This window comes from Pteropus vampyrus, unplaced genomic scaffold (assembly GCF_000151845.1).
Source record: "Pteropus vampyrus isolate Shadow unplaced genomic scaffold, Pvam_2.0 Scaffold1000004740, whole genome shotgun sequence".
Lineage (NCBI taxonomy): Eukaryota > Metazoa > Chordata > Mammalia > Chiroptera > Pteropodidae > Pteropus > Pteropus vampyrus.
Window position 1 is genome coordinate 1 of NW_011919142.1, and position 12,927 is coordinate 12,927.

Genomic DNA, 12,927 nt, shown 5'->3' on the forward strand with positions numbered 1-12,927 from the left:
CTTTTCATACCATGGCATGCATAGAATGTGGTCATTTTTGTAAGACACATTGGGATCATGAACAAGCCTTTGTAACTTAAAATAACCAAGAGCCATTGGAGACAATGAAGGATCTCCACCTGTCTCACACATGGCTTGTCCACCCTGAAGGGCAGGGGACCTTCGCCTCAGTGTACTGGCAGAGAAACTCTGACCTTCAGGATGGCATTGTGCCTTCGCCATGAGAGGAGATCTGCACGGGGGCAGGAAATCTGCCCTTTCACCCATGTGTCTACATGGACAGTCCTCACTTTCATGACCTTTCATGACTCGAGGCCTAACTGTGCTGGTGTTCTCCATCAGACTGAGGGTTTGTACAACGTTAGCATGTTCTTTCTTATGGTGTGGAAAGGTATCTCTGCATTCAGTAGCCACGGCCTCATTGAATTCTCATGGGAAGTTTTGGAAGGTAGAGTGGATCTCTGTAATCGGGTAATTTATAGAACAGTCTGGCTCTCAGAATCCTAGGAATCTTTACAGATTCAACGATGTCCTGAGGCATCACGGGAAGTGGCAGTGTGTTACAAAATCACAGCTGAAAAGGAACATTTTCATGAAGATTAATATAGTTTTAAATCCCTCCTCCCTCATTACAGAATCTCTACCATCCCTTCCCACTTTTCCATAATCAGAAAATTTCATATTACAAGTAAGCATCAAAGATATTCTAAGGAATGGTTAAATCTGCTAATGTGACTTAACCTCCATGTAGACTTTTTTCCCCTGAGATTTGGCATCTAGGGATCTTTTCATCCCATCCCTGGTCACTTGGTATCCTGTGACATACAGTGCCTGCCTATGAGTACTGCAAAAATCTGAGAGACTTTCCTTATGTCTTGGCAACAAAGATATCACAAAAACCAATACATGCCTCTCTTGATCATTAATAAATGAGACATATGTCTAAATTACAAAAATTTCTACTTACCACTTAGGAGAAAGTGGGAGGCAAATGTTCTGAAACTGAGGGTCATGTCATAGGTTCCTCCACAGATAAGGAAGAGCAGGTTCTACTCATGCCATCTAGAGAGACCTTGGCCCCTTAAGCTAGACGGGAAGTTTTGCTTTACAGTCCCCTTTTTTAGACCTGCTATGACAGGGCCTCATTGTATTTTTATATTAGACACTGTTTCTCTTCTTTATTGCCAGATGCTCTTATACTGTTGCTCACCAAATCTTCTGGCAACAGCTGTTCCACCAGCCCACTCTCGGCTGCATGCAGATCTAATGCGATTCACAATTTGGAAGAGTACCTAAGTGTGTCAGGAGCCTGGGGCATGTGGGGAGGGTGTATCTTTTCTCCAGCACATCACACAAGCATCCTGGGCAATGGCTCCAGAGTGTTTAGTCTTAGGTAGCTCCTCATATTCTGGATACAATGGCCTATCAACTTGAAAAAAAAAAGACCTTCATCTGGAACACTAAGGGAGCCTAAAGTACCTGGCACCACATACGGAGCTTCCACTTTCTTAAAGAAGGCAATAAGCAAAAGATCAAGGAAAAGATACTGGTTCTGAGGTGTTACGTAAGGTCCTGCTCTAACTCCTGTTTTTTTCCACATGGGCTAAAATGTAGAGCTGCTGGCCTTCCATTTACCCCAGGCAGGTTCCCTCCTTTCCCATTCTTTACTTAGTTTAGACTTATTCCATGCCTCAGCAGTCTCCATTCAAGGACACATTGTTCATATTGTAAGTCATAGTACCAGGACAGTAGATGACAGTCTTCTTCCAGGACTAGTCCAGGACAGTCTCCATCTGGGAATAGGGCATTGATTCCTATCCAGAACATAGGAGCAGACAGTAGGTTTGTTCTTCAGTAGAATGTAAATATAGAATGTAAATATGTAAAAATTTAAAATGTAAAATGTGTTTTATACGATGATAACATGTTAAAAAAAAAAAAAAAAGGCAAACAAAAACAAGCCCTAAACCCAGCACTTGCTTTTGTATCAGTTCAAATAATGATAACAGCAAAATGACATCTACTGCATGGGTGTCAGATCCTCAGGGCATGGACCAGTACCTGTCCATGGCCTGTTAGGAAGCCGGGCTGCACAGCGGGAGGTGAGTGGCCGGTGAGCAAGTGAGCGAAGCTGCACTGTATTGGCAGCCGCTCCTCAGCACTAGCATCATTTTCTCAGCTCCACCTCAGATCCCCAGGCATTAGATTCTTATAGGAGCACTGGTGTCTGGTGTCAAAAAGGTTGGGGACCGCTGATCTACTGAATACGTACTGTATGTCAGACACTGCTAATGGAATCCTCACAATAGCACTATGATAATGGATAGGTACTTTTATTATCATCATCCGTTAGCCAAGAGGCCAGAGTCTAGCTCTGGAACTTTGGCCATGGATGAGGATTATAGATGGGCTCCCCAGCGAGCACAAGAAGGTAGAGAATGTTTGGCCCTTAACCTGGAAGACCTGGACCTCCCTGTCCTGGTGCTCAGCACAGCACATTCCAGAAGGAAGAAGAGGAGGAAGGTGAGGATGAGGGTCAGGACTGCCAGGTACACATGGCTCATGAGGCAGGCCAGGCCTCCCTGCCCAATTCTTCTCAGGAGTAGGGAGTTAGGCATTTCCCAATTCCGTGTAGCCTCTGACCTCTGCTACTCTGATGGCAACACACCTTCCTGTGGCCTCTCTCTTCAGTTTTGTAGACCCGAACCTCTGCCCCCAGTTTTCTCATTGCCTGTCATTTCTTCCTCCAGTTCTATCATGCCTGTGACCAGCCAGGCATTGTGGTTTTCTGCATCATGGACTACGATGTGCTGCAGTTCTGTGATTTCCTGGGCTCCTTAATGTCTGTGTGGGTGACTGTCATTGCCATGGCTCGTTTACAGCCTGTGGTCAAGCAGGTCAGTCTGGAGTGGGCCCTGGGGGACAACCATAGCTAAAGTCTACTTGAAAGTCACTGCCAGCCTCTCCTTGTGGGCATTGCCAAGTGCCTCTCTTCATCCTGGCCCAGCCCCTGGAGTCCTCTTTCTCTAGGTGCTGTATTTGTTGGGGGCTATGCTGCTGTCCATGGCTCTGCAGCTTGACCGGCATGGACTCTGGAACCTGCTTGGACCCAGTCTCTTCGCCCTGGGGATCTTGGCCACAGCCTGGGTAAGGGTGGGGAGGGCTGTGTGTGTGGGGTGTCCCAGCAGGACTTGGGTGCAAGGCCCTGGGTATCTGGTCCCCAACTTAAGATGGGCTTGGAGCCTGTCCTCATCACGGCTTCTCTCAGTGCCCGTTCTAGTCTTGGCAGGTGCCTTCAGGTCACAATCAGGGCTCCACAGAAGCCTGAGAGTGACCAGCTCTGGCTTGGGTTCCAGGGCCTCACGTTCCTGAGCCCTCCTTCTCTGCCTCCCGCAGACAGTACGCAGCGTCCGCCGCAGGCACTGCTACCCACCCACGTGGCGCCGCTGGCTTTTCTACCTATGCCCGGGCAGCCTTATTGCAGGCAGTGCCATCCTACTGTATGCTTTTGTGGAGACCCGAGACAACTACTTCTACATTCACAGCATTTGGCATATGCTTATTGCTGGCAGTGTGGGGTTCTTGCTGCCCCCCCGTGCCAAGACTGACCACCGGGTCCCGTCTGGAGCCCGGGCCCGGGGCTGCGGTTACCAGCTGTGCATCAATGAGCAGGAAGAGCTGGGTCTTGTGGGCCCTGGAGGGGCCACTGTCAGCAGCATCTGTGCCAGCTGAGAGGGGCTTTGGGCCTGGCCCTTGGCAAACACAAACCCTTCCCAGGGGCAGAGAGCCCTTGCCGGGGTTCTTCCTGGGAGTGTGGAACCCTTTCAGGGATGAGAGACAAGTTGTATTCCTTAAGGACATGGAGTCTTTCTTAAGGACATGAAACTCTTCCAGGGACCTGGCATACTTCCTGAGGGCCTGGAGTCCTCCTGCATCCATGGAGTCCTTCTTAAGGACTGGAGCCGGTGCAGGGCCACAGAGCCCCCTCAGGACCAAGGAGTCCCTCCTGGGGGCGAGGAGCCCTTCCCAGGGATATGGAGCCCTCCTGAGGACATGGATTCTTCCTGGCAGACAAAGCCCTCCCAGGACAAGGCCTCGTTCCTGAGGAACGTTCCTGAGGAAATGGAGTCCATCTTGGTGCAACTGAGTCTCCAGATCTCCCCGGGTGCTCAGCGACTCTGGCCTCAGGCCTCCTTCCTGAGGCAGGATGTGTGCTGCGCTTTGCTGGGAGGGGCATTGCAGGACCGCTGGGGCTGGGACTGGGGCTGCCATCCTGAGTGGATGCAGGTGGAGTCTGGTGTGTCTCCAATGAAGTATTTGCTGGTTCTGTGCTGCCTTTTTTTCTGGGGCCAAGAATGTGAGGAGGGGAGGGCAGGAGGGACTGTAAAGAGGTCAGTAGGGGTGATGGGAGCCCAGCTGGAATGAGCTGTGGGAACTACTGTCTGAGGCTTTTATGTCAGGCTGCAGCAGCTGGGAGTAGAGAATTTGTGTGTGCGTGTGTGTGCGTGATTTAAATCAGTGAGATCTTTGCGGTGACCACACTCAACGGGGAAAGAAGCTGAAGTCCAGGAACCTGAACTAGCAGGTAGAAACCTCAGATGCACAGGAAGTATCACAAGAAAGCAGCTTCTATTTTGAGCCCCCATTTTCCCAAGCGCCAGAAACAATCTTTCGTCAATTTGGAATTTCTTCTCTTTCCACAAGGGTCACAGCTGAGTTCTGAGGTTCTTATATAATGCAAAGATATTTGGAGTGTTCTCTCTAGTCACCATGGTGCATGTGGCACCCATCCCCTGGGATTCCATCCTTGCACCTGGCCCCCAGTGGTGCATGTAGGCCATCCCAGAGCAGTTTCTTATTCTCATCTGCACAACCCATTTTAGTCTAAGCTTCGGTACCTCTTCTGTGCCACATGCAAAGACCTGTGAGATCTTGGCTACCTAGTCACACCTTGAAACCATTTCTGCTCTGGGCTCCTGCTCTGGATTTTACTTGATTAACATGGCCCCTCCCTTTTTGGACCCTTCTGTGCCAATGCTCTCGCTGTGTCCCCTTCTTCTCTCATCCTACTCCCTAGTTTAGGGGGACCTTTTGTTAATCTGCAGGTGGGGAAGCCTTAGTTTTGCTTACATGTTTTCTCCCAAATCTTTTGTCTATACCTTGAGTCTATTCAGTTCTCTAGGCTTTTGAAGGTCAGAAACCAGGAAAACGTGCCTTTGTTCCCTGTTATCTGTAATCACATCTCTTCCTTGGGGCACTGAGCAGAGAGAGATTTGGCCGACTGAATGGTAAGAAGGAGTGAGAGGTACTGGTTAGGTGTCTGTTCCTGTATCAGGAATATTCCATCACATTAAGATAGATGTATAGATTCAGGTCCCAGGACGCATGAACCGAAATAGCTGGGATTGAGACATAGCAGAATAGAGATGGCGCTGAAGAGGGTGACAGAGGGGGGACAGACCCCACCCAGCTAAGTGGGGTTGGAAGGGGCTTTCTGGAAGGTAGTGAGTGAAGAGTGAATGAGTTTCATCATGCCAAGATGTTGGGAGAGTGTTCTGTCTGCTCACCACTGTCCACGTTGCATTCCTCTCCTGAGATTTCCAATCTTCCAGCTGGTCCTTAGTAAAACACTTAGAATGCAGTACAGTGCCTAGCCTGGTACACGATGTGTCTACTACGTGGTAGCCAAAGGTCAAGAAGTGTTTGGCGTGAGAGGAACATCAAGGGGAGACACAGAGGAAGGAAAGACATATTTATAGGAGAACGAGGAATAGTTCAGTGTGCCTCTTCCTGGAGAGCGTTTGTTGGTGAAGTGGCCGTAGAAGCAAGCAGCCCGTAATGTCGGACGGATAGGCGGAGTGTGGTTTTTATCCTGTGGGAAATGAAGCAGTGGTGGGATTTAAGCAGGAGAGTATCGTGATCAGATTGGTGTTTTTTTTTTTTTTTCAGATTGATGTTTTGATGGCTAGTGCAGAGATGGATTTTGGAGTGTTTGAAGGAGAAAGATGCAGTTACACACTGTTGCAATATTTGAGAGAGATGGGGAAGGCTTAAGGCAGTGTCAGTGGAAAGGAGGGGACCGATTTAAGAGCTATTAGGTGGTGGATTCTGTAGGATTTAATGAATGATTAGATGTGTGGGATGGTGAGGAATTAGAGAAAGTCTGTGACTTCCGTGTTTCTGGCTTGGTGACTGGCAGGTGATGGTGCCTTTCCCTGAGATGGTGATAGAACTGTGGGCAGAATGAGTTCAGTTTCAGATAGTTTGAATTTGAAGTGCCTGTGGGATTCCTATGGGGATAGGGGTGGCAAGAAGACTATGCTGGGCCAAGTAGCTGAACCAAGCCTAGAACTTTGGTTTCTGGGTCCCAAATGGGGTTCTTGGTTATCTCCTGACTTGTCACAGTGGGGCACGGGAGCCCAAGATGCCAACAGCCTCAATCTGCCTGGAATACAGGGCTATGGCTGGCAGATTCTGTGGTATCCTCACTGTGTCTCTCTATATAATGCTCGGCAGCATATAGCTCAATCCCCAGGGTATATTACGAATGCTTCAGAGTGACAATTCAGTTCAGTAAACCTTCTATAGGGAAAGCTCTGTGGGAGCTGCAGGCATGAGCCAGACCTGGCTGAATCCTGCGCTCAAGGAGCTCACATTGTGGTGAAACATCACTTAGCAAAGCAGAATGGGATAGATGCCCAGTGAAGGTTCCACCCAAGTGCTGTAGGATGAAAAGGAATGAGAACACTTTTAACATGCATCAGGAAGGGATGCATGAATGAGATGATGTCTATGCTGGCTTTGAAAAATAGTCCCAGGGGTTAGCAGTGAGTAGCATGAACAATGCATGGTGGTCCGGGCAGTACAGATATAACACAGTGAGTGTGACCATATGATGGGGTTAGTGGAACTTCAGGCTGAAGAAGCTGGATTCTGAAGGACTCGAGGACTCAGCTGAAGATTTTGGACTTAATGCTGTGGTAATGGGAGCCATGAAAGGTTCTTGATCAGGAGAGGGATGAATCTGTCAGGATTTGACCACAGTGGCAGAACCACTCTGAGTGATACAAGGGATTTGTCATGGCGAAGGGACCTATACAAGTGTGGGAGCAGTTGCTTTATCATTCTGAGTCCCTGAGAGGTGAAGTCTATGCAAAGCTGTTACCTCTGCATCTGATGTTGGGCCTGAAGCCACTGTAGATAGCTGGGCTGGTGGGCATGAAGTGGCGGAGGGGAAAGGCGTACTAGCCCCCGGGAGGACAAACTGGAACCTGTGTCTGGCTCTCACTGCCTTCAATCTCAGTGACAGTGGTGACCTGCAGGAAAAACTGGTACTCTTTGCCACGGAGTTGCACTTGGCACAGTTGAAGGAGGTGATCCGGTGGGCCCTGGAGAGCTGCACTGACAGCAAGGTGGGCCAGCAGATCAGCAACAGCATGTGTGGGCTCCCGCGGCATCTGGTGCCCCTTCACTTTTGCTGTCCAAATTTCATGCAAATTTCTCTCATGGTCACCCCTAACCCAGAACCATACAGAGAAGGAAATTCAAGGAGGCACAGTTCCGACCTCATTAGCTTGACCCAGTATGAGCCACCACAAGTGAGAGAGCTAACGAGAGCTTGCCCGGGACAATTAACCTGGCAGCGGCCAGTAAAGGATGGATGGTCAGAGAGAGGGAAGGCAACTGTCTAGTAGCTCTTGGGCTGACGGTAGGATGGTGCGGCATTAATTAGGCTGCTCACAGCTTTCTCAGTCCTCCCACTCCTTCCAGGCATGCAGTAGGTGTTCCGCCCCTCCCCCTGATGTTCGTGGTGGCCATGTGCCTTGTGTCGGCCAATGAAATGTAAGTGGAATTAATATGCCATTTCCGAGTGGAAGCTTGAAGAGTCAGTGCACGTCTTGTTTTCTCTTTTCCTTTTGTCATGGTGACCAGTAATGTTCCAGATGGTAGTTGCTTTATCAACTACCATCAGACAGAGGGTGGAAGACGATGATGCAGAGCAGACCCCGCCCCGCCAGCCAACCTGTAATGGACGTGTAACTTGGTTTTAAGCCACTGAAACTTTGAAGTCATTACCACAGCATAACCTGGCCAATCCTACCTGAGAGGTAGGGACATTTTCCTGGAGAGCAGATCTCCCCGCAGCAGAGCTCTGGCAGCAGCTTTCACCTCTGCGTTCCTCAGGCTATAGATGATGGGATTCAGCGAAGGGGTCACGACCCCATAGAACAAAGCAATAATCTTATCCAAATCAGAATCCTTGGCTTTGGGCTTGAAGTACATGAAAGAGATAGTTCCATAGAAAATCATCACCACAGTGAGGTGAGCAGAGCAGGTGGAGAAGGCTTTGCGCCCGCCTGCAGCAGAGGGCACTCTAATGATGGCGTCAAGGATGAAAAAGTAGGACAGACAGATGAGCAGGAATGGGGCCAGCGACATGACAGCTGTGGCCACCATTGTTAGCAGCACATTGAGAGAGATGTCCCCACAGGCCAGTTTGAGCACTGCCAAGTACTCACAGAAGAAGTGATTGATGACATTGTGGCCACAGAAATGGAGGCTCCACGTGAGAATGGAATGCAGCAGTGAATTTCCAAAGCCTGTCCCCCAGCTTAGCAACGCCATCTGCATGCACATCTGCCCACTCATAAGCTCTGGGTATCTAAGCGGCTGGCAGATAGCCACATAGCGGTCATATGCCATCACGGCCAAGAGCAGGCACTCGGTGCAGCCTAGCGCCAGGGTCAGGTATGACTGTAGGGCGCAGCCAGGAAAGGAGATGGTCCTCTGGGCTACTAAGAAGTGGACCAGCATGAGAGGCACGAAGGAGGATGAACCACAGATGTCTATGAAGGAGAGGTTGCTGAGAAAGAAGTACATGGGGCTGTGCAGGCGGGAGTCCAGCACGTTCAGCCCTATGAGGAGGGCATTCCCCAGCACATTCACAGAGTAGATGCCCAGACAGAGCACAAACAGGACCATCTCTAGGTTACGGTGCCCGCATAGCCCCAGCAGGACATATTCTGTCACAGCTGTCTGGTTGGAGCCACCCATCTCATTCTCACTTTTTTCCCATCTGGACCACAGAAGTATGAGAAAATGCTCTGAATGGCTCGGAAGTCAAGCAACCTGGTTGTGTGACCTGGAGCAGGTGAGTCCTACTTCTGGAATTTAGTTGCACCATCTGTGTAACAAGAGAGTTGGATTTGAGGTCTGCTAGCTGGCCCTTTCAGCTTCGTAGTTCTGATGTAACTCAGGGGAGACGAGGCACATTTTCGTCCCGTAGGGTCTTTGCTGTTCTCTCTAGGGTGGACTTTGCGGAGAAAATAGAGTAGGTTTCATATCTGTCGAGCTCCTTTGGAATCTGAAGAGTTCTTGCCTATAAAAAGGAAGCATCATTTTTAGGTTATGACTTCATGTGGCTGAATTATGTCCATAGTATTTCAGATTCATTCACTGCTGAATATTTTTTGAGTGCCTATTCTATGCTAGGTATCATTTAGGTCCTGGGGCTACAGCACTAAGGAAAATAAGTGGGCAGAAAAATGCCACACCTATCACAAGGCTTTTCTTTCCTTCAGTTAGGTGAGATGAGTTCTGGAAGTCTGGTGGGTGATAGATGATACTCACTTAGTGTTCCTTTGAACATTTCAGCTCTACAGATGTGTAGCCTGATCTCTGGTCACCACTCCTTAAGGAATCAGACCACTCACTGATTTTTACCTACAAGAATATACATATCCCAGTAGAGCCACTGGTCACAGGATTTAACCCTGATCATGAAAGCTATGTGACTCCTTCTTGGCCTCCATTTTGCTTTTTAGGATAAATGATATTGGCAATGAAGTCACACGAGGACGGAAGACCATGTTCTAATCTGGCTGAGATGATGTTAGTTGTTGACCAGCTTTATACAGGGAAGGGTGGGAAGAGGCTGCAGCTTTCTCCCAGGTAGGCTTCATTGCTCTTCTGAGCTGATCACCCTGCCTCCTTGGGAAATGCCAGTATCAGGTATTCACAGGAGGGAGCTGAAATGTCCCAAGCACAGTAGCCTTGTTATGGCTCAGGTGACCTCTGGTCTAAAGGAAAAATAGGAGCTGAATGTGAACTCTTATCATTCAGAAGATGCAATCATGCCTGCCTCTAGCCCCTTCTCTATTGGATTGAGAGGCCAATGTCCTGGGATAGCACTGGAGTCCTGTCTGTTCTTCAGGGATGGATTTTCCCCTCATTCCTCCTCCTTAATGACACATTACGTTTGTAGTAGCCGAAGGGCTCACCATCTCCTGAATAAAACATGTCATTTCCTAGTGCTACATCTTTGCCTAAGAAGGTCCCTTTTATAGGCTTGTCCTCCCTCCCGTAGTGGGGGCGGTCCTGCTCATTCCTCAGATCCCAGCTCTCTCTCTCCTTTATTCTCCCTCCTCCTTCCTCAGAGTTACCTGCTCCCTTCTTGTGCTTCCTTAGCCCTTGGCCATCGCTCTATATTCTTGTATAATGTACCTGTCTCCTCTGCTACACTTGAGAGCTGGACTCTGTTTCCTTTCTTCCAGCACCTTGTAGAGCGAGTGCTGCCAAGGCTGTCACTCAACAGAAAATCAATGCACGACTCAAAAAACCTAGCTTTGCATTCAGCCTCAGCACTAACTAGGTATGTGATATTAACCAAGTCACCTGGCCACTCTGAGACTCAGTTTCCTTTTAAAAATAGGGATGTCGTGTAGTTCAGATGAGACATACACAAGAAAGTGCTGGTGAGCTGCCCAGCACTAACGTGCTTCCGAGGTTCCAGCTTCAGCCACAAGGCACCTGCTGGGTCTGTGCTCATCATCTCTGGACAAGATCTCCAGCTTCTGTCAATACCCCAGTCTTCCCAGAGTCTGTGCTGGTTTCCATCCTCCAGAACAAATCAAGGTGACTGTTCATGGAGTTTCTGGAACAGGCAGGGGCAGGTGATTAATCTGGGTCAGCCACTGACCTCAAATCTTATCCACAAGAACATTTAAAGGTAGGGTCTCTCTTGCTAAGATTTGGTGAATAGATAAAGAATTGCCTGAGTGTGGTGGCTCATTCATTCACTCATTCAACAAATATTTGTAGAGCACCTACTCTGTGCTACACCCTGTGCTAAGCCCTTTGCTAGGTCCTGGGATATAAGCGAGGCAGATGTGGCTTTTACCCTAACAGAATTCTCTTTTTCTCTCTCTCTCCTCTCTCTCTCTTTTTCTCTCCCTTCCTCCCTCCTTCCCTTTCTCCTTCCCTCCCTCTCTCTGTCTCTCTCTGTCTCTCTGTCTCTGTCTCTGTATGTTTCTCTGAGTGTGTGTCTCTCACTCCATCTCTCTATCGCTCAGTCACTCCTTGTGACCTAGGGGACATCTCTCTCTCTCTCTCTGGGCTTTAGCAACCTCTGATATTCTCTTTCAGTCAGGTGACTCCTGTCACCTCCGCGTACAACCTGCTGGCCCTTTGTAACCCTACCAGATGGCCAGAAGGAGAACTGCAAATAATGCTGTGTATTTAGTTATGATGGCATTTCACAATATACTCAAAAAACCACTGTAGCGTCTGTCTTCCAATGTGTCACACTCTGTCATGTCCTGGAAAATCAGGTTCACAGAGAGGAAATGGAGTGTCTCTGAGAATAATTGTCTACACTCCCCAGTTGTACACCTCTTGAGAGCAGGGCGATGCCATGCAGTGGGACGGGGAGCCCTGGACTGGGAGTGAGGCACCTGGGTGAGATACTTGCCTGTCTTCTGATTCTGCTATATGACATCGGTCAAATTTCTACTCCTGTGAAATGGAACCGTTCACTTAGGTGATCTCTGCTACTCCGTCCCCTCCAAAACATTTCCTCACATCTTTCTCGCAGCCTCTAACACTGAGGTCTAACAGAGCCAGGGTTACCTTGCAAGGTGAATATCATATCAATTTCATTGACTGGTAAATCTAGTTTGACAATTTAATACTTATTTTAGGCTTCACAAATAATTTAAAAAAGATACAAGATGAAAGCTTCTGTTGCAATTTTCCTGACATGCCTGGATCTAGGATTCGTGCTTCACTACCACCTCGCTGCATAGCAGAGCAGATGAGTGAGGGCGACGGCATCGGCCTGCCCAGGCCCCAAGTCCCCGACCTGCCACATGCTGACGGTTTCTGAGCATCAACTTCCTTACCTGTAATGTGGAGATAAGAACAGTATTTCCTTGTGGGTGTTTTTTGGAGGATCCAGTGAGGTGATGCATGCAGAGCTCTTAGCATAGTACTTGGTCTATGCTAAGTAATTGATAAGTGGTAGCCCGTGTTGGTATCATTCTGTCCTCTTCCCCAAACAAATATTCTGGTTTTTATATGTTTAAAATAGATTTAATGAGAATAGTCAGTATGCTATGGATTCAACTTGCCTCCTACCTATTGGCCAAATGGGATTAGTGCATGCGGGTAGCTGGAGTGGGATGCCAGGTAAGCTGACCTGAGGCTTGGGAGAGCAGAGCTGGGTAGTGCTGAGACCAGCCTCCCAGTCCCCTGACACATAGCTTGCCTGCTCCCTGCCTTCAGGGACCTCACAGTCCCTGCCCAATTTAAAGTTCAAACTATAGCTACACAAGTTTGCAGGTTTTGCAGCTGTCGGTCTTTAGAGACCCTAGGTTCCTTGCGCTGCCCCAGGAGGGCCTGGCTGGGGTGGGGTGAGCAGAGGAGAGAAGCTGAACAGAGAATCTAAAGACGGGATCTCACTGCAGTCCCGTGCCTTGGATCTGAGGCTCGGGGGCTGTGACTCCCCTGCCCTAGGCCTGGGTGTCCTGGGCTGTGAAAATGAGATGTCTCGCTCCAGGATTGTTGTGAGGACCTAGAATCATGAAAGTTTAGGGAAGTGAATTGCCGGATAGGGTGAGGCCTTGAACACTTCTGAGTGACCATTGAGTC

At 48.9% G+C, this 12,927-nt stretch overlaps 2 protein-coding genes across 2 annotated transcripts; one reads left to right on the plus strand and one right to left on the minus strand.

Annotated features, from left to right (window-relative positions):
* Window positions 1–2,435: 2,435 nt before the first annotated feature.
* Window positions 2,436–4,091, plus strand: LOC105311535 (transmembrane protein 8B-like). Its single transcript, XM_011387516.2, has 3 exons — window positions 2,436–2,897; window positions 3,031–3,147; window positions 3,397–4,091. The coding sequence occupies exons 1-3, from the start codon at window positions 2,796–2,798 to the stop codon at window positions 3,730–3,732; spliced, it is 555 nt and encodes a 184-aa protein (XP_011385818.2). The 5' UTR covers window positions 2,436–2,795; the 3' UTR covers window positions 3,733–4,091.
* A 4,006-nt stretch (window positions 4,092–8,097) lies between these two features.
* Window positions 8,098–9,272, minus strand: LOC105311536 (olfactory receptor 13C7-like). Its single transcript, XM_011387518.2, has one exon. It carries the CDS (start codon window positions 9,052–9,054, stop codon window positions 8,098–8,100), a length of 957 nt encoding a protein of 318 aa, XP_011385820.1. The 5' UTR covers window positions 9,055–9,272.
* Between the last annotated feature and the right edge of the window lie 3,655 nt (window positions 9,273–12,927).